This window comes from Sphaeramia orbicularis, chromosome 9 (assembly GCF_902148855.1).
Source record: "Sphaeramia orbicularis chromosome 9, fSphaOr1.1, whole genome shotgun sequence".
Lineage (NCBI taxonomy): Eukaryota > Metazoa > Chordata > Actinopteri > Kurtiformes > Apogonidae > Sphaeramia > Sphaeramia orbicularis.
Window position 1 is genome coordinate 6403707 of NC_043965.1, and position 27521 is coordinate 6431227.

Below are 27521 nucleotides of genomic sequence, written 5' to 3' on the forward strand. Positions count from 1 at the left end.
AGTCCCATAGTATAGAAGAAAAAGACAGATAATTTGCAAAAAATGCAAACTTTTTCATTAGAACTGTAAGTTTGTGCACATTTACCAAAATGTAACCAATAACATAAATATGTTCAGGTTAAACATGATTTGATTTTGGCAAAAAGCAAGTAACTGGATCCAAAACTGTGTAAAGTTTCATGATTTTATCAAGGATTTCTTTTCAGGATGGACCTCAAATTTGGCAAATATCAAATAGAAAATAAATATAAAAATACATATAATAATGCCACCAAAATTAGTAACAATGAAAAACTTTAGGGTTAAAAAAAAACCCTAAACTGAAGTTCAAACCAAAATGACAAATGACAAAATGAGATCCCACTATAAGTAAAGGCAAATAAGTAATAATTCAAAAATCCATCAAAAATTCCAAAAATCTAAATTTCTCAAAACTGAACAAAATTTGTAGACATTGTTCCAATGAAGCTACAGATTAAATTTGAAATGAATCTGACCAGTAGTTTCAGAGAACAAGATTGGTGAAATGTAGACACTGTGGGACACATTTTATAAAGACAACTGGATTTTGTGAAAATCTTTTTTTTTCTTTTTTATGTACATATTCTCTTTCTTTATGAAACTGTATTTCCCTGTATATTGTTATTGTTTTTATTATTATAATATTAGTAAGTTATTACTTTTTCTGTACAAAACCTTCTTGAAAAATAAAATTATAAAAAAAAAGAAATGTAGACATTAGTGACCTTGACTTTGACCCTTCAAGGTCACTCAAGGTCAGAGGTCATGGACCCAAATGAAAGTCCATATATGACTTCCTATCAGTGATCAATAGTAACTATATTTATATCTGTAACCATTTACATGTTATAAACCATCAGAATATGGACCATTAGAAGTAAAGGCATATTTTAATGTTTTAAAAATTCGTCAAAAATTCCAAAATCAAAATTTCTCAAAACTGTGATCAAACTTTGCAGCCCTTGTCGTATTGGCTGGTGTGCTCCAAAGTAAAATATGGCGTAAGTTCCCCCATCTCCATGTAAACCTGCTGCAGTCATCCATACCGGTGCAGTCGCAGTCTGTCTGAGGTGAACAGCAGATACTCTGAGACGTTGCGTCCGGTGATGTCCACCAGGATGTCTCCGGTCACCACTTTGATGAGTGGAGGACGACCCCCCCACTCCACTGGGGCAGGAGAAGCCGGTTCCCTGCATGGAACAGGTACAACGGACGGGCTCATGGATGGACAGGGGCAGCGGGAGGAGACGTCACAGGCTCTGAACGAAGAGAAAACACATGAGCACCAGGAAAATGGAATGATTACGTTATTTTATGTTATGTTATGTTATGTTAGTTTAGGTTAGGTTATATGTTATGTTATGTTATGTTATGTTATGTTATGTTATGTTATGTTATGTTATGTTAGGAGACCTTTTATGCATTCTACTGCACTGTGCCGTAAAATGTATCCTGGCCTTATGGATTACTGATAAAGCCCCCACTCTGAATCTGTGGAAACAAACTGTGTCTAGTATTATTCCCTCTGAGGCTTTCTCTACAGCTTTGATGGATAAACCCTCTTCATTTTTCCAGACCTGGGATCCATTTCTTGACTACCTGGGTGCAGGATGAGATCAGGGCTTATCGATCTGGCCTGGGAAAAACACGTAGATCTATAATTACCTCTGCCAAGTGTAACGGTGGAGGTTATGTTTTCATTGGGGTTTATCTGTCTGTTGTTTGTTAGCAAGATAACTCAAAAGTTAAGGACAGATTTTCAGGAAATATTCAGGAAATGTTGATACAAATGATTACATTTTGGTGGTGATGGGTGGGGGGGCAACTGTCTCTTTTTGAACTCCCTGAATGTTTGTCTTTTTTTTTTTTTTTTTTGATTGTTTTGTTTTAATGTTTGTTCCCTCCACCAAGGAATAGTGGAGGTTATGTTTTCATCGGGGTTTGTCTGTTTGTTGTTTGTCTGTTAGCAAGATAACTCAAAAAGTTATGGATGGATTTGGATGAAATTTTCAGGAAATACTGATACTAGCACAAGGAACGAATGATTAAATTTTGGACGTGATTGGAGGGGGGAGGGGGCAGATTTTTTGTATGTGTGTTTGTCTGTTAGCTAGATAACTCAAAAAGTTATGGATGGATTTTCATGAAATTTTCAGGAAATGTTTATACTGGCACAAGGAAGAAATGATTAAATTTTAGTGGTGATGGGGGGGGGGGCAACTGTATTTTTGAACTCCCTGAATTTTTTTTTAAACTGTTTGTTTTAATGTTTGTTCCCTCCGCCAAGGAATAGTGGAGGTTATGTTTTCATGGGGTTTGTCTGTTTGTTTGTCTGTTAGCAAGATAACTCAAAAAGTTATGGAAAGATTTGGATGAAATTTTCAGGAAATACTGATACTGGAACAAGGAACAAATGATTAAATTTTGGTGGTGATTGTGAGGTGGGGGGGGGCTGATTGCCTTGGTGGAGGTCTGCGCTCTCCGAGTGCTTCTCTAGTTTGTTTGTCTGTCTGTTAGGGTCAAAACACGGTATTCAAAATCTCTCTGACGGGACATTTTAAAGACAATTTGACAGATTAGTGTTGCTAAATGACCCACTTTTTCACTTTTAAATTCATTTTTGCTTTAGTTGGAGCATAAGGGATTATCCAAAACAAGGAGCTACTTTATTTTGAAATAAATGTTGGAATGGCAATCAATTAAAGCTCGCTCTCTGACGGTTTTGAACTGTTAGCAGAATAACTCAAAATGTTATGGACAGATTTGGAGTAAATTTTCAGGAAATGCTGATACTGGTACAAGGAACAATGATTAAATTTTGGTTGTGATGGGGGGGGCTGATCTGCTCTCCGAGTGCTTTTCTAGTTTATGTATATTATGTTTTTATGCATGGCATAATCGTTTTAATGATTGCTTTTTTCTCTGTCTCCTAATCCTATGTTTTACACTGTCCTTGTCACACATGCTTTGCTAAAAAAAGTCTCAATAAAATATGTTTTGAAAAAAAAAAACCTACCAAAAGACCTACCATATCAAATTTCATAACTTTTAAGATTTTTTTAAGGCATTAAATGAAGATTAGTAAATTCAAGACTTTTAAGACTTTTTAAGACCCTGCAGGAACCCTGTGGACAGACTCACCGTGGACCGTGGTCGGAGGCGCGACCGTGAAGTTCCACAGTCCGTCATCGAACCGAGGGTCGGGGTCGTCCGAAGGAGCCGGAGAAGGAGGCGGCGGTACGAAGTTGGAGAGGGGGACGCCCTGGGTGAAGGAGTCCAGACACATGGAGTCGAAGTAGCGTGCGGCCAGGGTCTTGGAGTTGTTGGCGCTCGGGTTGAGGGTCTGGGCCAGCTGGTCCAGGGTGCTGTTGTGGGCGGTTTTTAGGACGCAGGTGGCGCCCACGCCGGAGGGAAGACGCAGGGTGTTGACGATCATCTGTGGGCTGGCGTCTGGAGACATTTACTCCTGAGACGACGACAGAGATGGAGATGATGATTAGATAAACTGGACATGTCTTCAAAACACACTATATGGACAAAAGTATGTGGACACAGGTGTTTCTTTTCTAACAGGGGTCTGGGATATAAAACAATAATGACTAACAAAACAATATAGTTTTATATTATGGGATGAATATCATTGCATTGGTTAGTTTGGTTTATGTTGTTATTGCTTCCAAAATGCCTCAGATGGTTTGACTTAATTTCTTGATTTTTTTTTAAATCAGTGACTATGATTTTAAATGTTCTACCTCAATTTTCATGCTCTGACTGTAAATAATAATTTTCTACCATATTTTCTAACCATCGACTTTCTTCACATCTCACTGAGGAAGAAAAATCTACCATTAAACTTGAAGGAAATATTGATGTTTTATCTCAAATCCTCATGAACAGGACATCTTACAGCTGTAGACACGTTGTGTCCCAATATTTATGTCCATATTTTAAAAACATCAATATTTCCTCAATGATTTAATGGGAGATTTTTCTTCCTCAGTGAGATGTGAAGACAGTAGATGGTTAGTTGTGGTAGAAAATTATCATTTACAATCAGAGCATGAAAAATAATTTAGAAATTTAGAGGTAGAACATTTAAAATCATAGTTATGGATTAAAAAACAAAAAATCAGAGTTGAAAAAATGAAGTAAAAAACAAACAATATGCCCTTAAAGTTTAATGGGAGGTTTTTCTTTCTAAGTGAGACGTGAAGAAAATTGATGCAAGTAGAAATTTAGAGATAGAACATTTAAAATCATAGTCATGAATGAAATAAATAAATAAAAATTAAAATAAATAAATAAATGTTGAAATAAATTAGATAAATTAAATATAGAAATACAACTACAATACTATTAATTACTACTAAAATATACAAAAAGTTAAGTCTATACCACAGATAGAAATATGTACAACATATTAGGATATATACAGGTAATAAAAGACATATACAAGGTAAAATTAAAAATGAGGTGCATGATATGATTATTGCACTGTATTGTATTGTCAATTAAACTAGGGGTGGGGGTTATTCAGGAGGGGGGGGGGGGGGGCATTTAACCACTCAAAACCAGCTCATGTGATGACTTGTTGCAGTAATTATTTCATTTAACTGAGGTGAAGTAAACATCTCCACACTAAGTCCTTCAGTTTTTCATTCATTATCAGATCAAAAACAGGATGAACTGAATGAAATGTTGCTGTAAATGTTGTCTGACCTGTACTGGGGTCTGTCTTCGTTAGCGTAGGGGATGAAGTTTCCTCTTGGTTGGGTGTAGTTATGATACTGGGATGGAGACAAGATGAGAGGAGGCAGATCTCCTGGAAAACAGTAGACGACAGCCACATTTTGAACGTCCGATAACTGTGCTTTTACACCTGTTTTAACCTTCTTTTAATGAAAGAACCGCAGCCAAGATACGCTTCAGAACAGGAAAGAAAAGAACATTCATCTGAAGACAAAAGCCAGTTGGCGAGATCTGCCTCTTAGTCACAATCAAGCTTTAACTCATCACATTTAAAGACATAAAAGTGGGAAAATATTGCTAGGTTTTTTTTTTCAATTAGCCCTAAGATTAAAGAACTCCAAACTAAAAATGCTGGATATGGTATAGTGCATTTATAGATATCACCTGTAAAAAATTCAGATGTTTAACTCACTTTTCTTTTTTTTACAAGATGTTACACCAACTTCTTTTTCACTTAAATGTGGAGTGTTATTTAAATTTCACTCAATGTTCAAATGATCAAATGTTAACTTATCAGGAAATGACGAACACTTCCATCAAAAAACATATTTAAGACAAACTGGAAATAGCATGCAATTTATTTATTTCTTTTTTATTATGTTTTTATCACAACAATGTTTATGTTTCATGTGTGTCTTTCAGGTCTGTGTATTGTGTGTCTAAATATTTACTGTACACTCTGAGCTTATTGCACCTTTTTCCAATGCGGTTTTCTACTGCAAATGACAATAAACTGAACTAAACTGAACTTGACGCAATATTGCGACTTTGGCGTTTAAAGGGTTAATCTGCTTGCACATCTACATTTTATCAAACACCACTTGTTTTCATCTCTGTCAAATGATTTACAGCTGATATGTACGGTGTCCATTTTAAGACATCCTCATCGTCAGAGTCAGGTATCAGGAAAAAAAGTTATCGGGAAAAAGCTTTACTTTTTTAAAAAACTTTAAACTTCACTAAAAAAACTTTTTCCTGATACCAATACCAGACTCAGACTAAGAGCGCTTGATGACTTTTTGCCTGATACCGATGACTTTTTTATACCTGATGACCTTTTCCTATACCTGATGACTTTTTCCTGATACCTGATGACATTATTTCCTGATACCTGATGACTTTTGCTGATACCCAATGACTTTTTCCTGATAACTGATGACTTTTTTCCTGATACCTGATGACCTTTGTCCTGATGCCTGATGACTTTTTCCTGATACCTGATGACTTTTTATCCTGATACCTGATGACTTTTTTGCTGATACACAATGACTTTTTACTGATAATTGATGACTTTTTCCTGATACCCGGTGACTTTTTTCCTGACACTTGACGACTTTTTCCTGGTACCTGATGACTTTTCCCCCTGTATATGATGACTTATTTCCTGATACCTAATAACTTTTTTTCTGATAGCTCATGACTTTTTTCCTGATACCGATGACTTTTTCCTGATACCTAATGACTTTTTCCTAATACCTGATGACTTTTTCCTGATGCTTGATGACCTTTTCCTGATAACTGCCGACTTTTTCCCTGATACCTGATGACTTTTTCCCCTGATACCTGATGACTTCTTTCCTGATACCTGATGACTTTTTTCCCCGATACCTGACTCTGACGACAAATGTCCTAAAATGGACACCGTACTGATGGAAGTGCAGGTAATCAGAAGAACGATGGACGAACTGCGAAACACTGAGGTGTTTCACCGGCAGCTGTACCTCCGACTGCACCGAACACTCTGATCATCAGAACAGAAGACGCTCTGTGCTGAAACCTGTGTCATGTGACCTCTCACCGATCTCAGGAACAGATAACGCCACGGTCATGGCCACGCAGACAAAGAAGGCAGGCAGGAGGATCTGAGAGAACAGGCCCTTGGTGTTCCTCTTGGCACAATGGAACCGTTTGACGATCAGGCCGTGGAACTGGCTCAGCTTCAGCCACCAGCCCTCCAGTTTGAAGCTGCCCTGCCCCTCCAGGACCTCGGGCTCTGGGGACGGTGGGTTCTCCAAGTCCCCTGGAAGTGAAGGACACACAGGGAAAAAATTAAACTCTGATGAAGCACAGCAGATTGTTGACCAACAGGAAAGAACTAGCCTTGTCAAAAAAAGTCAGATACTCTAATATTTTTTGCAGCAGCTTTGGCTTTGATTATGGTGTCCGTTAACAGCTTCATCATTTTAATAAACTTATCCAATGTCACATTCTTGCAGGAATATGATCTTGGCCATAAATTAACCCATAAAGACCCAGTGAAAGTTTTAGCAGCAGTTCCCAAAAACATTTTTCTCTATACTTAACCATTCTTAAGGGATTTTTCACCATTTCCTGTATATTATCCATTTTATTTAACTTTTTAATAAATGAACATCAGGTATTTCTTATATTTAATTCACTGATCATGTAGATGTTCATAAAAGCTCAGATTAAAGATGAGGGTTGCGTCTAAGGCAGGGGTGTCAAACTCATGTAAGTTTAGGAGCCACATAAAGCCCATATGACATGCAGTGGGCGGATCATTAAAATAATAACATAATAATACATAAATAATATAAATACCAAAATTTGTATGTCTAATTTCTTTGTTTTCGAGTGAAAAAAATTTGATTATATTATCAAAATTTCTACATCTACAAACTATCTTTAAAAAAATATGGAAAAACATGAACCATGACCAAAATGAAACTTATTAAGAAAAAAAGTGCGATTTTAACAATTTATGCCATTATTTGGCCTCAGCTTCTCATTTTTACATGTTCATTACAACGTACAGATCACAGTGGATCTACAAATGCACAAAACATTTAATAACAGACAGAATATGGTAAAACTCTTAAATCTCTTAAGACATTTTAGGTTGTTCATATTGTTCAGGTTTTTCACATTTTTTGTAAATGTTAACATTTTTGTGTAATTATATTTTTTACACTAAAAGAGAAAAATATGTGTTTTTTGTTATTTATACTTTATTATGATAGTATTTTACTGGTCTGACCCACTTTAGATGGAACTGAACTAAATTTATTTTGACATCCTTGATTGTTAATATCTTTAGTGTAATTTTTGTATTTCACTAATTCATCCTGCGGGCCGGACTGGACCCTTTGGTGGGCCGGTTTCGGCCCCCGGGCCACATGTTTGACACCCCTGATCTAAGGGTTAAAAGGTGGATTAAGTCCGATAGAACCACTGAAGGACTAGGTGTCACATACGAGGTCCGACACTGGGTTAACCTAACACATACTCACCCCGAAGGCTGGCAGAGTCGGACTCCTGTCCATTTTCAAAGAGCGGACAGTACTCTCCGTAGAACTCTGCGTAGGGCCCCCCTTCGTCCCCCCTCACGGAGCCGACGGATGAGGAGGATTTCAGAGAGGACTGGCTCTGACTCAGCTTTGAACACATCACCAGATTACTCAGCTCCACCTCCGGCTTCTCGCTCTCCGCTGAGGGCCCGGTTTCACCCTGCGGCCCCCCCAGACCTCCTGAGCCCACTGAGGATTTCCCCACCGAGCTGCCCCCCGGGGAGCCCTTCATGTCTGCCCAGAGGAGAGAATGAGAATGAGCCTCTGAGCCCGGAGCCAAAGACCTCCTCAGAACTAAGACATCAGCACTTTGACTCAGATACTGCACATGTAGCAGAAAACCTGTGTTGGAAAATCTGTAAGTAAGTTACAAAAGTTAAAGATAGGGCAAATAGTCCTGTACCTCACCAGCATGTTCTATCAAGAATCAATAACAAGCTGGATGTGTGAGGTTGTCAGGTTCTATTCTATGTTCCAGTCCTGTGGTCTGGATGCAGATCAATCTGACAATAGAGGTGGGCGGGACTTTCACTGGAGGAGAACTCAAGTAATTCAAAGTCCAAATATGACTTCTATCAGTGATCAATAGGAACTTTATTCATATCTGTAACCCTTTACACGATATAACATAAAAAATATGGACCATTATAAGCAGGGATGGGAATCGATAAGAATTTAACGATTCTGATTCCATTATCGATTTTGCTTATCAATTCGACTCCTTATCGATTCTCTATCGACTCTCATCGGGTGAGGGAATAAAAGAGTACAAACGGGTGTGTTTGCATTAACTGTCTTTTATATTTCCATCTTTGCACAGAAAATATAACATAAATACAATATGTACAAATAGCAAAAGATGACACCGGGCCCGGTTTGGGGTGGGGATGGGGGGGTGTACAGTGAAAGTGAAACTAAATACGTTTTACTAATTCCTCTATTGCCGCATTTCCACTACGTGGAACCGGTTCGACTCTGCCTGTCTCCTGTTGTTGTGCACCTCATTTCCTTTCCCCTGTCTTCGGAAACTTGTATTTGAGGGGGTGCGACGTTTGTTGCCCGGACCGGAACCAGAACTGGGCCCGGATGACAGCCTGGTGTTCACTCTGCCGCAACATTCACAAGTGTTGCTAAGTAGAGAATTAAATGAATCACATACTCTGGACAAATGTTTGAGCAGACTGGAGGGATTCCAAGCTTTTTGCAAATGTTACAAGTGGCCCTGGTGTCGTCTCTTTAGACCGTTTCTGCCTCAACACTATGTTGACTACGTTCTGACCAAAACGATGCAGCGTACGTGGGATGTCATCACGTGTGCTTAACGAAGGCGGAATCAATAAGCAGAATTGTTAAGCAGGCAGGCAAACAATTCCAAGGAATCGAACTACTGGGATCCGGTTATCAAAAAGAACCGGTTCTCAGTTCCCATCCCTAATTGTAAGTAAAGGCAAATTTTTAATATTTAGAAAATTTGACAAAAATTTAAAAATCATAATTTCTCAAAACTGTCAGAAAACTTTGTAGACATTTGACCCAAGGAAACCACAGATACAATTTTTAATAAATCCAACCACTACTTTCAGAGAAAATTGTTGAAATGTAGGCTGGTGACCTTGAGTTTCTTTTTTTTTTTTTTTTTTTTTTACATATTCTCTTTTCTTTATGAAACTGTATTTCCCTGTATATTGTTATTGTATTTTATTTGATTGTGTACAGCCCTCGTTAAATGTTCTTGTTATCTTACTTTTCTGTACAAAAATAAAATTAGAAAAAAAAGAAATGTAGACATTGGTGACCTTGACTTTGACCCTTAAAGGTCACTCAAGGTCAAAGGTCATGGACCCAAATGAAAGTCCATATATGACTTCCTATCAGTGCTCAGTAGTAACTATACTGATATCTGTAACCATTTATATGTTATAAACCATCAAAATATGGACCATTAGAAGTAAAAGAAAGTTTTTTATAATTCAAAAATTTGTCAAAAAATTCAAGAATCAAAAGTTATCAAAACTGTCAAAAAAAAAAAGCTTTGTAGACATTATCCCAATGAAGCTACATATAATTTTTTAAATGAATCCAACTAGTTTCAGAGGTGATTCTTGAAATGGAGACATTAGTGACCTTGAGATTGACCCTTCAAGGTCATTCAAAGTCAAAGGTCATGGACTCAAATGAAAGTCCATATGTGACTTCCTATCAGTGCTCAGTAGTAACTATACTGATATCTGTAACCATTTATATGTTATAAAGGCAATTTTTTATATTTCACACATTTGTCAAAAATTCAAGAATCAAAAGTTCTCCAAACTGTTAACAAGCTTTGTAGACATTATCTCAAGGAAGCTAAATATAAAATTTTAAATGTACAGTAGTTTTGTCAGAGTAGATGTTTGAAGAAATTGCTAATGACGATAACTCTTGACACAGCCCCTTCACAGTAGCTCATGGCCTGTCGGACACTGAACTATAAGTACGTGAAGCAGTCTGAAAACACAGCAGAGGAACTAGGTCTCACCAGCGTCACTGTTCTCCAGAGACTGATCCTCCTCAGACACTTTGAGGAAGACCTCCTCCAGGGTGGTGTCCATCACGCCGAAGCTGGTCAGAGCCAGACTGTCCAGACTCTGCTCCAACGCCTGGAGACACAAACAAGACAGGACGACGTCAGACTGAAGGGACGACTGGGGCTGATACTGTCGAATACAGTGTTTTTCAACTGTGGGCTCGTCTGGAATTAAAATGGGGTCGCCTGAAATTTCTAGTAATTGATTTAAAAAAACAAACAAAAAAACTTACTACTAAAAAATATATGTTGAGTTTACAGAGACAGTCACAATCCATAAAAGACATGACAAACTGTGAGTCCGAAACTGCAGCACTGTGGTTCTCTTATCTGTCAAATGTTCATTGTGGTCAGTTTCAAATGCTGCAGATCTTTCATAATTCATAGTTTGAGTTGTTGTTTGTTCAGTATTAACCCTATCATGCATGAATTATGAGAAACTTAATTGAGATTTTTTTTCCTTGAGTGTTTTTATTTTTATTATTTATATTTTATTATTATTACTCTTTAGGCATGAAAAAAAAATAATGTGATTGAAACTGTTTTTATGAACCTATTTTTCATAGAGTTGCAAAAATGTCCACTCAGCTGAACAGCATGTGTTTAATTTTAGAAGCAAAGAAACATATTTACTGATACACTGTGTGAAAACTATGAAATCAATCAATCAAAATATTGTTAATCTGATTTTGTCACATTTTAACAAACTCTAATACTAGTTATTACTCACTTCATGGAGATTATATGCAAAAAAAAAAAAAAAAAAAAAAAACTTAAAAAAAAAACAAAACTAAAAAGTTAAAGACAGTCTAAGAACAATAACAGTACCTGATTTACACTCAAACATGTTCGTGCAATCAGGTTATCAACAGCTAAGTTACAGTAATGGTATGAATTGTAGTGTATGGGATGATGCTTAAGTGTCCTCTGTGTTAGCTTATATGGAACTAAATAACAAAATCCTTTGAAAATACGATAAGGGAACAAGTGTAGAAGAGCTGTCCACTGTGGTGACCACTATGCATGAAAGGGTTAATTGTCAGCCTTGTAAATCACAGCTGGACTGACTGTACATATCCTGTCCAAGGAAAATCAAATTCTCCCTTTGTGCAGTAATCTACACCTGGCTTTACTGCCTCCGTCCAGAATAATATACATTATATAGACTAAATGTCCTCTAAAATTAACGTTTATTTGCAACATAGTATAGCAAACTATTACACGACCAAAAACAAATTAATTTTAGCAAAGAAAAAAATATTAACTGTTTTGAATGTCTGGGGTTGCTTGAAATTTGTGATGTTAAAATGGGGTCACGAGCCAAAAAAGGTTGGGAACAACTGGTCTAATAAGTTCGCTTTCCCCCACCAGCAAATAGAACAGATGATGACAACATTTTCAAGAACAAAACCAGTCCAGCTGAACTTGAAAAACAACTAAGGATAAACAATGACGTGGACAAAAGAGAACTAATCTAACCTGAACTTCAATCAACATCTTTATCATTATTGAAAAAGCATCTGAAAAGGATCATAATTCATGTAAAAATGTAAGGCTGTATATCATTTGATGATTTGTAATTTGATTTGTATTTTTATTGTTTTTACTTTAGTTTATTATTTCAGTTATATCATTTTTAATTCTTTTTTTCTTTTTTTTCCCCCTGTGTAGTGTTTATTTCCAGCGAGGTATTCACATGAGCCTTTTTTGGCTTCTATCTTCTCCTGCACAATGATGTTATTTGTTTGAATGTTGTTGTTGTTTTATAATTTTTTTCTCTTGCTGTTTTATGATGTGCAAATAAATAAAGTAGAAAAATAAAATAAAATAAAATAAAACTTACACAGGTTCAAAAACTGACACTTTGATTTCAATAAGATCCTGAACTAATGTTTTCCTGACACTAGTTTTTCATTTTAAGACACAGAATATGGACAAAAGCAGTGGACACATCACACCTACAGCTTATAGAACTTCAAATTCCCCCTGATTTGAAATATTATAATAAAAATGTCCTTATTAGTCCTTGCGAATAATTACCCCAATAAACAAAAAATGAATATTTCATGTAAATTTAAACGCTGATTTTTCTTTCCTGAGAAAAAGTTAAAGAAACCAGACAGTTACATTTTGTTAAAAATGATTATTTACGGTCAGAACATGACAAATATTTCATGTGCCATTAAAAGGTTGAAGTTTTTTAACTAGTCTCTACATAAATTAACCAATGCAATCATAACTGTAACGAATTGAACAAATGAAACCAACTTAAGAGTCTGCGTTTCTCATGACTGTTTTTGTAGAGAAATTCACCAAACAATAAAATCGTGTCAAGCATTATCTAGTTATAATATTATTTCCTAGACATCCAAACAGATTTCCTTGTTTGCAAGTTTTAATTTAGTTACTAATTTAGTGTATTATGTACTTTTTATTACATTTTTTATTGTATTAATTTATTTCTGTGTTTTACTTCACTGTAACTATCTTATTTCATTTATTTCATTTTTTATTGTATTTCTTTATTTTTATTATGACTTTTTTTGTGGGTTTTTTTTTTTTTTTTTTTTTTACAATGTACTATTTATTAAGAATCATGGTCTTTTTTATCTCAAATAAAAACAAAACAGTTTCAAGAATCACTCATACAGATTATACTGTTTATATTTCTTCCTACTCCTTTTTGACCATACACATTCAGACACGTACTGAAGATAGATTCTGTACATTTACATGTTATTTTGTTTTTGTCTTATTTTGCTTTTTTTAAAATTTGTTTCTTTGCATGTTCTAAACAAATACATACATACACACATACATACATACATAAATAAATAAATAAGGGCCCCAAATCGGCTCCATAAATAAATCTATGAATATTATCAGTACATAACACAATATATAACTAAGTAGAAACGTTTGAATTAATGGTGTATGGTTTTATGCAAATACATGTTAATTTATTATTGTTCTAAATAACTAAATAAATAAATATGGGCCCCAAATTGGCTCCATAAATAAATCAAATATTTTCAGTACATAACACAATATATAACTAAGCAGAAACATTTGAATTAATGGTGCACGGTTTTACGTGACTATACATATTAATTTACATTATTGTATTTTAGTGCAACTGTAGACATTAAATTTGAAACATCATGTCCTTTATAAATAGTAGTGCTCATGTGGTAAACTGACAAACAAAAAAAAAAATAGAAAAGTCATGCCACGTTGAGCGTAAATGAACCTGGAAGAGTCTCTCGAAGCAGCCCTTCTTGACGGCCTCGGACGGCAGGACGTAGGACAGCTCAGTGTTGGAGTCGGACACCAGCAGGCAGGACGCCACGAACTGACGAATAAACTGGGTGACCCGAGCCTCTGAGCAAGGCGACAGAGAGGAGGACGGGGACAGGGACGAGGGAGACTGCAGCTGACTGCCCTGGCCTGAAGGACGGAGGAAACAAACCAACAAATAACAAACAACAAACAAACAAACAGACACCATGATGGACAGACGGACGGACAGAGCAGAGGAGGACAGAATATTAAAGAGACAAAAACAAACGGACGACAGCAGAAAATGTGTCCAAGTAAAAGAGTGAATTATTGGATAAAAGGTTAGAGGCAAAGCATCAGGTAGAATAGAATAGAATAAAAAAGTATAGAATAGAATAGAAAAGAGAAGAATAGAACAGAAAAGAATAGAAAAGAATAAAAAAGAATAGAACATAATAGAAAAAAACAGAATGGAACAGAATAGAATAGAATAGAATAGAAAAGAACAGAGCGGAATAGAACAGGATAGAAAAGAAAAGAATAGAAAAGAACAGAATAGACTCGAAAAGAATAAACACAATAGAATAGAAAAGAATTTCATCTAAACCTTTGATCCTTTCTACAGTCATTCTTTCCTTCATTCTACAGAAACAACAAAGGACTCACTCACTCAAAATACAAAAAAAAAAACCCAAAACAAAACATTTTACAGCTGTTGAAAATGTAAAAAAAAAAAAAAAAAAAAAAAAGAAAATATTTCAAACATGAAATCATTCCTTTGTGGATAAAAATATAATAAAAATGATAATTTTTAACATGACAAAAATGACAAAAATGGAGTCAAGAATAAAAAAAAAGAACTAGAAAGAACTATTGTGACACTGATTTAAACAGGGCTCATTTTAAACTCATTTATGGAAGAGTTTAGAGTCCAGACACTGGTTCATCAGAGGGTGAACACTGACTTTCAGACACAGGCTTCATTATAATAAACTAGATTAACTGCATCTGTAGGATTTGTTTGCATTGGCTTCATTTACTTCCATCGTTGGTGAAAATCTGAGTGTTGTGTGACCTCCGTACTCAGACCGTATACACACCTCTGCCTTCGCTCTGCTTTTTGACCAGCGTCAGTTTGTATCCGTCTCCGTAGGTGCTCTTCAGGAAGAGCGGAGAGCCGCAGCATTTGAGTTTCCCGTGTGAGATGATGGCGATGCGATCTCCCAGCAGGTCGGCTTCATCCATGTGGTGGGTGGAGAGCAGAATGGTCCGACCTGGTGCAGACGGACAACACACACTTACACACATGCACAGCTGATGGTTTACGTCAGTAAACCATAGTGTACATTGTGATGACGATGCTCAAACGATATATTGTGCACCTCTAATATGTATGAAACATTTCTTTCCTATATTTATTTTCTAACGTAATGTGCCAAGTTAACCCATAAAGACCCAAACAACCACTGGCAACCAAAAAATCTACCAGTATAAAATATCTAATACCTGTTGATCCACTAATCCTATCAATACATGTAAATAATTGTGTAAAATACAGTTTGTCATCTTTTCATGGTCATCAGATATGACCCATTTGGACGTTCAGAGGCACCGTAGTTACCATGGAAACACTGTCATCTTCTACAGCATTGATTCACCAGAAAAACCCATGGAGTTGGATCAATGACAGTGGATGGAGACACTGGGTTTATATTCAGTTAATGAGAGATTTTGCTGAAGAAGTAACTTCTTTCAGTTTTCTCTATTTTTTGATATAATAACCCTCATCTTTACTCCGAGCTTTTATGAACATCTACATGATCAGTGAATTAAATATAGGAAAATACATGATTTACACACAAAAACTCAAACTAAAGAGAATAATATTACAATAAATGGTGATAAATAACTGAAGAAATGTTAAATATCGAGAAAAATAATTTGGGAACTGACACAAATGTCACACTGGGTCCTTATGGGTTAACAACCATTTTTACAGGCGTACACATACGGGAGTTTTTCTTTGATTATATGAAAATGTGATCCCATCAGCCTCATCATGAAGAAAAATGAACTGAGAAATGGTTTGATGTGTGCAGCGTCCTCTATTAACTCAGCAGATCCCTCCAGTAGATGCAGCTTTATTAAAGTCTCCACTAACATTTGCATATAAAAGAGAGCCTTGACCTCTTTAAAAATAGTTGTGAGGGCAGACTGCGAGGACGTCCTCTGGTACTCACCCTGTTTGTACTTGAGGATGAGGTCCCAGATGGCCCGGCGTGCGTACGGATCCACCCCCGCCGTGGGCTCGTCCAGGATGACGGCTCTGGAGCCTCCGACGAAGGCGATGGCCACCGACAGCTTCCTCTTCATCCCCCCGGACAAGGTCTGCACCAGGCTGTGGCGCTTGTTGGATAACTCCAGGTCGACGATCATCCTGGACAAACACAGAACTAAACTGGATCACCTTCGCCAAACTTTACACTCCAGGGCAGAAGGGAGATTTAATGATGCAGGAGGCAGGGGTTATGAGGAGGAGGTTAAAACTAGCAAAGACTAAAACATGCGCAGAAACATGTGAGAGCTGCAAACAGAGCAACAGACAATGCTGCACTAACTATAAATGAACAGAACTGCAGCTAAAATCAAGAATAAAATGCCTTTGCACAATATAGAACCTTCAAAATCAATGTTTCTGTGAATTACATTTAACCCATAAAGACCCAAACATCCACCGTCAACCAAAACCATCTACTGATCTGTTAATCCTATCAATACATGTAAATAATGTAAATAATAATAGTAAATAATAATCCTTCCTCATTAATGTCAGTCTTGTAGTGTCACTGGAAAGGCCTCTGCTGAATGAACTCCTCCCCCTGGTGGATTATCTGTGTATTGTATGTATTTAATTGTATACATCAGGTTTTTCAAGACAAAAAATCACACTGATCATGCAGAGGGCTTCAAAGTGCTTGTATCAAATATGATACATTTGGCGTTATAGGGTTAATCTCGACCCATGACGGAAACATGTCATTCTTCAGTTTACCACAAACATTGAAAAACATTTTTAGATATGTGGTTTTTACTATAGTAAGGGGATAGTACGAGAAATATACTGCGTGAACATATTTTACCCGTCTTTAACAGTCTTAAATATATTGTTTACCCTTAAAAACCCCAAAAATCCACTGGTGTCCAAAACCATCCACTGATCTAAACTGTTTAATATCTGTTGAGCCACTAATCCGATCAATACATGTAAATAATTGGCGTAAAATACAGTTATTCATCTTTTCATGGTCATCAGATATGACTCATTTGGACATTCAGAGGTTCTGTAGTTACCATGGAAACACTGTCATCTTCTACAACATTGATTCAATTAAAAAAAAAAATCCAAAATAATAAATAATGTTAAAAAAATAAGCAAAAAAATTGTCTAAAATGAAGTCAAAAAGAATAAAATGATCAATTAAATGAACAAAAATCAATAACAAATCAACAAAATAATAAGTAACACAAACAATATAAGCCACAGACTGAACAAAGTTGGAGAAAAAATAATAAAATGGGAAACAAAATGAACAAAAATAAATGAACTAATAAATAAAATGAACAATCTTCTACAACATTGATTCACCAGTAAAACCCATGGAGGTGGATCAATGACAGTGGATGAAGACACTTGTTTTTATGTTCAGTTAATAATATATTTTACTAAAAAAGTCGCTTTTTCTTCAGTTTCTCTGTTTTTGATATAATAACCCTCAACTTTAATGTGAACTTTTATGAACATCTACATGATCAATAAAGTAAATATAGGAAAACACCTGAATTTCACTGAAAACACACAAAACACAGAGAATAAAATTATAATAAATGGTGATAAATCACTTAATGAAAGTTAAATATAGAGAAAATTTAATTTGGAAACTGCCACAAAAATAGCACTGGGTCTATATGAGTTAATGTCTAGTCCTTCACTGTTTTCATTCTCTATAAACCACCTCATAATACCTGAAAAACTAACATCAAAATACATAAAACAAGAATAGAACAAGTCAGTTTTGCAGAATAAAAATAAATTATGCACTCGTAAAAACCACTAAGCTGTGTTCTCAGTCGACCTTCGCTGTGGCGTAAATTTCCTCCTGAATGAGTGCTGAAGGGGATGTTAAGGGGAGTTGTGTCTTGTAAAACAGGAAGGTGAAATGGGGAGTTTATTGAACCATATTATTCACAGAAACTAAATGATCTTTAACTGCAATCATGCACACAATTAGTCTGGAGCAGGAGAGGTTGCAGCAGTATTTTCCCTCTTATCTGAATTTTATTTTTAGAAATAACCTGCAGACAGAGAGAAGTACAATAAAATATTAACACACATTTATTTGCCCTAATTTGGTGTCATTTATATAGAACAAGCTGCATATGTGTAAAAAAATGTCTGTAAAAGCAATTTAAAGAGTTTGGAATGGTTTCATTCATTATATGATACACACACACACACACATATCTATATATATAGCTATATATCTATATCTATCTATATATCAATATATCTATATATATCTATATCTATATCTATCTATCTATCTATCTATATATATATTATATATATATAGATATATAATATATATACATATAATTTTTTTTTTTTTTGTATTGCTAATTTATATCCTGTTAGTTTTTATTATACGTGACTGGAGCAACGGTAACAAACTAAAATTTCCCCCGGGAGGGAGGGAGGAAGGAAGGAAGGAAGGAAGGATGGAAGGAAGGAATGAAAGAAGGAAGGAAGGAAGGATGGAAGGAAGGAAGGAAGGAAGGAAAGAAGGATGGATGGATGGATGGATGGATGGAAGGATGGATGATGATGGAAGGAAGGATGATGGATGGAAGGATGTAAGGAAGGAAGGAAGGAAGGAAGGCAGGAAGGGGATGGATGATGGATGATGGAAGGATGGATGGATGATGGAAGGACGGTTTAATGATGGATGGAAGGAAGGATGGATGGATGGATGGAAGGATGGAAGTAAGTAAGGAAGGCAGGAAGGAAGGAAGGAAGGATGGAAGGAAGGGAAGATGGATGGACGGATGGATGGATGGATGGATGATGGAAGGAAGGATGATGGATGGAAGGAAGGATGGAAGGAAGGAAGGAAGGAAGGAAGGAAGGCAGGAAGGATGGAAGGAAGGAAAGATAGATGGACGGATGGATGTATGGATGATGGAAGGAAGGATGATGGATGGAAGGATGGATGGATGGAAGTAAGTAAGGAAGGCAGGAAGGAAGGAAGGATGGATGGATGATGGAAGGAAGGATGATGGATGGAAGGAAGATGGATGGATGGAAGGATGGAAGTAAGTAAGGAAGGCAGGAAGGAAGGAAGGAAGGAAGGATGGAAGGAAGGAAAGATGGATGGACGGATGGATGGATGGATGGAAGGAAGGAAGGAAGGAAGGATGGATGATAGAAGGAAAGAAAGAAGGAAGGATGGATAGAAGGAAGGAAGGAAGGATGGAAGGATGGATGGATGGAAGGAGGGAAGGAAGGAAGGATGGATGATAGAAGGAAAGAAAGAAGGAAGGAAGGAAGGAAGGGGGATAGATAGATAGATAGATAGATAGATAGATAGATAGATAGATAGATAGATAGATAGATAGATATAGATAGATAGAAGATAGATAGATGATAGATAGATAGTAGATAGATAGATATAGATAGATGTTCTTTATTCATCCCAAACATACAGATAAATAAAGTATTCTAAATGTGGAAAACATGCACTGATTTTCAGACTGAATATACAGATATTTTCCAGTAAAATCCATGTTTGGTGTTATTTTAGAAGGACTACAGTAAATTTATGCGCTCTAATTATAAAATTAGACCAAAAAATGGATGACTTAAAAAAAAAAAATCTTCTTAGCGAAGAGAAATGACCCAATACAACAACCAAGAATATTTTCTGGGATTAGAAATCGAGTAAAAATGATGCTAGAAATGTGTAAATTTGACCTGTTTGCAGTTTTAGGTTCATATAATAACTAGATCAACGAAATTTTGTGTTTTTTTCTCCCGGATTTGCTTCTATTTAAAGTACTTTTTTGTAATCTAGTACTTTTCCTTCTACAGATCCACAGTAAACTTGCACTGACTTGTCCATCTCCTTGCGGATGTCTTCTTCTGCCATGCCTTTGAGTTGGGAGTAGAACCACAGATGTTCCTCCACGCTCAGTTTGTCAAACAGGACGTTGTGCTGAGGACACATGCCCAGGTTCTGTCGGATCCGCTCCATCTCCGTGCGGATGTCGTGACCATATATGGTGGCCGAGCCAGAGGTGGGCGGGAACAGACGGTCAGGATGGACCTATCAGAGAAGAGTCACATTATTTAGATCAGGGCTGTCACTCATTTTAGTTCAGGGGCCACATTCACTTCAATATGATCTCAAGTGGGCCGGACCAGTAAATAAGAACAGCGAAAAAAGTAAAATTACATCAGGATCATGTTTACATCCACAATGTTTCCTTAAAAATCTGAAAAACATTAACAACTTGAAATATCTTAGGAAAAACAAGGGCAGTTTTAGCAATTTTCTGCCTCATTTAATCATTTACACGTGCGTTACAACGTACATTACATTACAAATACATAAAACATGTAGTAACAGGCAGAATATCGGTAAAATTGCATTTACTTCTCTTAAGTACGGTGGCCCAGAGGTGCAAACAGCCCAAAATCTTATCCACTAGCCCAAAAAAATATTCCACTATAAGGAAAAAAGAGACCTGCTCGAAAAAATAATCCACTATGAGAAAAAAAGAGAACAGCCCAAAAAATTATTCACTATAAGAAAATAAAAAAAAACAGAACAGCCCAAAAACTATCCTCTACAAGAAAAAAAAGAACAGGCCAAAAATATCCACTATTTTTAAAATAACTGTATTTTAGTGCACCGACCTCCACTTCTGGTGGGTTACTTCGTTCGCATTAGCCACATTAGCTGAAGGCCTTAAAAATTTCAGCCTATGCTTTTATTTTTTGCGGTGGCCTTAATTTTAAAGCAAGAGACCTTTCAGGTAAACAGTGCCCTCCTAATTGAAAGGTGGATGATGGGTTTTTTTTTTTTCTTATAGTGGATATGTTTTTGGCTTGTTCTCTTTTTTTCTTATACTGGATAATTTTTTGGGCTGTTGTCTTTTTTTCTACAGTGGATAATTTTCTGGGCTGTTGCCTTTTTTCTTATAGTGGATAATTTTGGGCTGTTCTCTTTTTTTTCTTATAGTGGATAATGTTTTTTGGGCTGTTGCACCTCTGGGCCACCGTACTTAAGACATTTCAAGTTGTTCATATTTGTTCGAGTTACTCAAATTTTTTGTTGGTTAATATAAACATTTTCACGTAATTTTACTTTTTTACACTAAAACAAAGATCAAATCTGCAGTTGTCATTATTTATAGGTTATTATAATATTTATTGGTCTGACCCAGGTGAGATTAATTGGTCTGTATGTGGAACCTGAATTAAAATGTTTTTTACACCACTGATTGATAATCTCTTCAGTGTAATTTTTGCATTTCACAAATTCATCCTACAGGCCAGACGGACCTGGTTCCTCCTCCCAATCACTTCTGCTGAAAGTTGCATTTTCCCGTTTTTCCGACATTTGCTAATATTCCCACAGCATGAGCACACTCACCAGCACGTTGCATTCCTTGTGACTTCATATATCAGTCATAAACAATCATCAATTAAAGGGTTCCACCTGTCAATCATCACACTATACTTCTGATCAAAATTATTAAGTGTTTATATAATCAAAATAAATCGTGAATAACAATGCTTTTTTTCCATCAAGTGTATTTAATTTTTTTTAAAGCCTCTGGACATTGAATTTAAGCTTTTTAATGCCATTGAAGGCCTTAATTTTCACAAAATCTATTTAATGACTTCATGCTTTTTAATGACCTGCAGAAAACCCTGATCTATAGTAAATTATATTATTCGTAGTTATAATATGAATAATTAATAATAATAATTAATTCTGTGGGGCAATGTTGGGCCATCAGTGGATGTTTGGGTCTTTATGAGTTAATTTTCTGACAGAAAAGTTGTAGAATGACATGTTTGAGTCCATGTATTGTTGTGTTGACCCTACATCATCCAGTCTTACAACAAACGCATCACAAGCAGCATTTACAGGGTCAAGATTAATCATCATTGATCATTTCGTTTCTATTTGTTACCCATTGTTCTACATAATCATCAGACACATTATCCTCCTCACATGGTGGTGGTCTTCCCGGCTCCGTTGTGTCCCAGGAAGGAGACCACCTGGTTCTCATGGAGGTTCAGGCTCAGTTTGTTCAGGGCCACTTTGCTGCCGGTCTTATAAACCTTGGTGAGTTTGTCGATGCAAACAACAAGTGGTAAATGACTCGGCTCCTCCTCGATGCCCCGCATCTCCTCTGGGAAGACAAAAACACAAATCATCTGTGTCAAACATTAGGAACACATATGAATGAGCGTCTTTAATGTCACATTTCTGCACAGGTTAGTATTACAGACCCTCTGTTGATAATGGGTTTCATGGATTTGTATGAAGCTAACGTAGCAACAAAAGCTAGAAGCGCTGACGTGATAGATATTTGTGTTTGCTTTGAGAAAGTGTTTTTCAAGATGAAGATTAATTTTTGAGACTGAGACTTTTGAGACTCTTACTCTCAGGGTCGTGGGTTCGAGCCCCACATCGGGCGCAGCAGCTGGAACAGACGATCGGAAATGGCATTAACTCCCTTCCTTCTATGCATATTCCTCCAGCCATTTTCTGCGATTCCGCGTGTTTGTTTCATCCATATAATACCATATGGTTGCCTTGCCGCTGCGCTGTCAGGTGGCTGCGCAAACCTCCGTTTCCCACAATGCACGTCGCGACAAAATTCCGAAGATGCCTGAGTGACATCCCGGGTCAGTTTGTAAACACACGGTTTGTTATGGTGGATGGCAGTCTGAAATTGTTCACCGTAATGCAAGAGATTCAGGTGAGTAATCACAGAAAGACTAACAGATTTGTGATACTGAGGATATGACTGAGGTTTTACAGATCTGATGAAAAACTGGTCACGAAAGTCTCCAGCACCTTTAAGCACTAACAGTCTGAGGACTGGAATCGGGGGGGGGGGGGGGGGGGGGTAGGACTGGATTAGCAGGGCTTCTTCCTACTCCCTTTCAGGCACAACAGTTGTTCTGTTTTTCTATATTTGATTTTTTATTTTTGTATTGTTTTTTTTTTTTTTTTCCTATGTTTGTATTATGTTTTTGTATGAAACAAACTAAACTAACTAAACTGAGGATCAACTTGATGAAACAGACCTTGTCATTTGTACATATTTTAAAGTTGAAACACTACATACTGTTGGTTAAGTTTGATTACGGAAAATAAAGGCCTTTTAGGATCTAAAATTCTCAATATTGGAGCCTAAAGTTATGAAAACCAGACGTATCTCAACAGTTTCTAATGATTTGTGAGTTTTAGTTCAGGAAATATGTTAAATAAGAATGAAATGAAGGTAGATCGGGTGAAATTTCATTGAATTCAGTCCCATCTGAGCCACAGGTCATCCATACCAGATCTTCTCTGGTCCATGGCACAGGCCTGGTCCTCCTCCATCACGCTGAGTCTGGCTGTCCCACCTCCACACCAGGGCCAGTCCCAGGTCTCCATCCGCCCACTGCCCGACCAGTAGGACTTCTGCAGGGGGAAGTACCACGGACGAGGCAGCCCGTACATACCTGTGGAAAACACAGACCGTACACATGATCACTCTGAAACAGGTGCAGGAACCACCAACGGGATCATGGGAATTTAGACAATGACTGTGTTTTCATTCATATACTTTTATGCACATTTTGAGGAACTGCTTTAGAAAGGCTTGATGGACATGACAGAATTTCTTAAATTGCACAAATATGATATTACACTTGTTTGAGGGTGACAGTTTCTTCCCAAGAGCTGTCACCAACACTTAACAGCAAAAAGTAATAACTCTGGTGTTTCTTCCGGTAAAATTCACTTCCTCCATGTATCCTCATGCAATCACTTCCAAAAATGTGCGATAACCCTTTATAAAATGTGAATTATGTGGAGTTTGTGCAAAAGTCTGTGGTCTTGCAATAACAATGCAATACTTATTCAATATTTATCCAAACATAAATGCACTAATGTTCGTAGATATACATACTGTTACATACAGTTTAATATTGTATCTATTCATATTTTATGTCTATTTTTATTTCTATTTAGCTCAATTCTTATCTTACTTTTGTAAAAGTTTATAATCTATTTTCTTATGTTATTTCTACTTTTGTCATTTTATATTCGCTCCATTCTTATTTTCTAATGTGTTGGTTTTTTTTTTAATCAATATTGTTGAATTGACTGGAGTAGCACTCCTAATGACAATAATGGCTATTCTATTCTATTCTATTCTATTCTATTCTATTCTATTCTATTCTATTCTATTCTATTCTGTTCTGTTCTATTCATGCATTATCACTGTTTTTGAATAATTCTGACTTAAACATTTAACTACACACTATGCTGTTAAAATCAGATTTTCCGTACAATGTTCTTTTTCCATCACCCAGTTTCTAGGTGTCCTCAGATTCTTTTATGTGGATCAAACTGTCCTAATGTGCAAATAACATAATTTTATGTGGGTGGGAACAGCATAGGTCATTATAAATGTGGCCAAAGAAGTGTTTACTTTTAGATTAATCAGTCTGTATCACATTCACTGTTGTGGCCAAAACTTTTGGCAGTGACACAAATTGATTCTTAGCACAAAAGTGATTTATTTGCCAATAAAAGTCTTTGAACCGTATAAAGTGCTTATAATTGTTTTTCAGTGCATCTCAGCAACACACAAAAAAAAACAACCTTGCTACAACAAAATGTACCACTGCCAAAATCATAACCTGGATTAGAGTGAAAATGTTAATTTGCCTCCATAGTCCCTAGAATTATAACGTACAGATGCAAAAGGTCACGTCAGATGACATTAACCAGGGTTCGTACCTGGATGCACGGCCTCGATGTACCAGGTGAGGACGCCGTAGACGCCAGCGTCGATAATGAGCATCATCATGGACAGACCCAGGTTAAAGTCATCACCCTCACACGGAGACTGGCTGATGGTCCGCCACTGGATGCCGACGCCTGCCACCTCATACAGCGCAAAGTATTTGGAGCCGAGCCGAAGGCGGTGGGTGGACATCAGGGACTGGAAGGGACACGGATCAGGACTTAGACAGCATTTCAACCCAAACCACCAACTGATCCCATAAAGATTAATAAATCAGCCCATAAAGACCCAAATATTCACCACAGACCAAAACCATCTACTGATCTGAACTGTTTAATATCCTTTGATTCCATTAATCCTATCAATTCATGTAAATAATTGGTGTAAAATGCAGTTAATCACCTTTTCATGGTCATCCGATATGACCCGTTTGGAACATTCACTGACTACTGTAATGCACTCCTTACAGGTCTCCCAAAAAGCAGCACAGACAGACTTCAGCTGATTCAGAACTCTGCAGCTAGGTATTAACCAAAACCAAGAAGAGAGAGCACATTACTCCAGTGTTGGTTTCCCTGCACTGGCTACCGGTAACCTACAGAATTGATTTTAAGATACTACTCCTCACGTATAAAGCTCTAAATGGAACCGGACCAAGTTACATTGCAAACTCACTGATCAATTATGTACAAACTAGAACACTGAGGTCATCAAATGCAGGGTTACTAGGACTCCCAGAAATATTACAAAGAAAATGGGGGACGCAGCCTTTACTAACTATGCACCAAAGTTATGGAATACAATTCCAAAACACATTAGAGAAGCCAGTTCACTGAATATATTTAAAACCAAATTAAAACACATTTTTATTCTCATTAGCCTTTGAAAGGAGATAAAAATGGGGTCACAATTCAGGAACCAGGAATGTGTGGTTTTTATTTTTATTTTATTTTATTGTATTTCTATTTTTATTTTTTATTTTATTGTATTTCAATTTCATGCTTATTTCTTGCACTTCAAAAATTCTATGCATAATCAAATATTTTAATGTGCGCTGCTTTTATTTTTATTTTATTGTATTTCTCTCAAATTTCATCTTATTTCTTGCACTTCAAAATTCTATGCCTAATGTGCGCTGTTTTATATTTATTTTTATTTTATTGTATTTCTAATCAAATCTTAATGTATTTTAATATTGTATTTTTTCAATGTGAAGCACTTTGGGCAACAATTTCTGTATGAAAGGTGCTATACAAATAAAGTTTATTATTATTATTATTATTATTATTATTATTCAGAAGCTCTGTAGTTACCTTGGAAACACCGTCATCTTCTACAACATTGATTCACCAGTAAAACCCATGGAGTTGGATCAATGACAGTGGATGGACACAGTGGGTTTATGTTCAGTTATTGACATATTTTGCTGAAAACTTTTTCTTTAGTTTTCACTGTTCTGATATAATAACCATTGAATCTGAAGGCTTTGGGGTCCCTCTCGGCTCTATTCTGGGTCCTATTTTCTTTGTATATACAGCCCCCTGGTTCCATTTTTAGAAAGCACAACATCTAATTTCATTGTTTTGTGGATGATGTGATCATGATGCGAATCTACAGTACTTGCCCTTAAAAGTAAATAATAAAACCTCTGTGCAAGTCCTTGTGGTCTATCTGCAGGATGTTATGTGTCGTCTTCTATGACATTGATTCACTAGTAAAACTCATGTAGTTCGATAAATGTCAGTAGATGGAGATGTTTTTTTTCAGTTAATGATATGTTTGCTGAAAAGTCTCTTTTCTTCAGTTTTCTCTGTTTTGATATAATAACCTTTGAATTTATATTGCATTCCAGTCCACCCGTAACTCGTGCTTTTTCAACCTTTTACCAGTGAAAATGCACTGGAATGTCAGTCAAACCTGTGACTTCCCACCCATGAACTCGTACTAGATCGATGTACTCCCAGTTCTGAGTTCTGACGTCACGTAGCAATGGCGGCCCCCATGGATGTGGTGTTTATGCAGATTTTTTATCAAAACAAGGTATTGCTCTGACATTATTTATCTGAAAATGTTCTGCATAATCAGCAGCTGCTCTAGCATTAGCTAGTTTTCAGTCCATTGAGTGCAAGAATAAATTAATACCAAATACGTATCCAAATATACAAATGACATAAACTAAAACGTATAACAGCTTCTCTTGCCTTATACGTCATTTTTCCTCCTCTATTTCCCTCAAATAAGCAAAGAGCAAACACCTTTGGCGATAGAAATGATTGTAAATGAACATAACATATGGTCAGCTATGCTGGTTTGTTTACATCTAGCTCCCACAATTCCTTGCACTCAGACAGTTTGGTGTGACTTGCCTGGAATGTTACAAAGTTATGAGTCATGGTTTGAAGTTGTGACTTGAGGGCTCAAAAAACAGCCTGGAACGGAGCATTACTCTGAGCTTTTATGAATATATCTACATAAGCAGTGAATCTGTAATTTCTCAGTTT

At 36.5% G+C, this 27521-nt stretch overlaps 2 protein-coding genes across 2 annotated transcripts in view; both read right to left on the reverse strand.

Moving 5' to 3' along the window:
- The window catches only part of LOC115425569 (ATP-binding cassette sub-family A member 2-like), a 116739-nt gene extending 113258 nt beyond the window's left edge, over window positions 1-3481 (reverse strand). The window contains 3 exon segments of the mRNA XM_030143197.1: window positions 1068-1280; window positions 1599-1620; window positions 3163-3481. Coding sequence (XP_029999057.1) covers window positions 1068-1280; window positions 1599-1620; window positions 3163-3481 — 554 coding nt within the window.
- A 1210-nt stretch (window positions 3482-4691) lies between these two features.
- LOC115425570 (ATP-binding cassette sub-family A member 2-like) overlaps window positions 4692-27521 on the reverse strand; it is a 70145-nt gene continuing 47315 nt past the window's right edge. The window contains 12 exon segments of the mRNA XM_030143198.1: window positions 4692-4843; window positions 6569-6790; window positions 8022-8312; window positions 10597-10717; window positions 13895-14091; window positions 15024-15197; window positions 16164-16360; window positions 20092-20290; window positions 20293-20303; window positions 22224-22404; window positions 23564-23728; window positions 25014-25218. Of these exon segments, the coding sequence (XP_029999058.1) occupies window positions 4692-4843; window positions 6569-6790; window positions 8022-8312; window positions 10597-10717; window positions 13895-14091; window positions 15024-15197; window positions 16164-16360; window positions 20092-20290; window positions 20293-20303; window positions 22224-22404; window positions 23564-23728; window positions 25014-25218 (2115 nt within the window).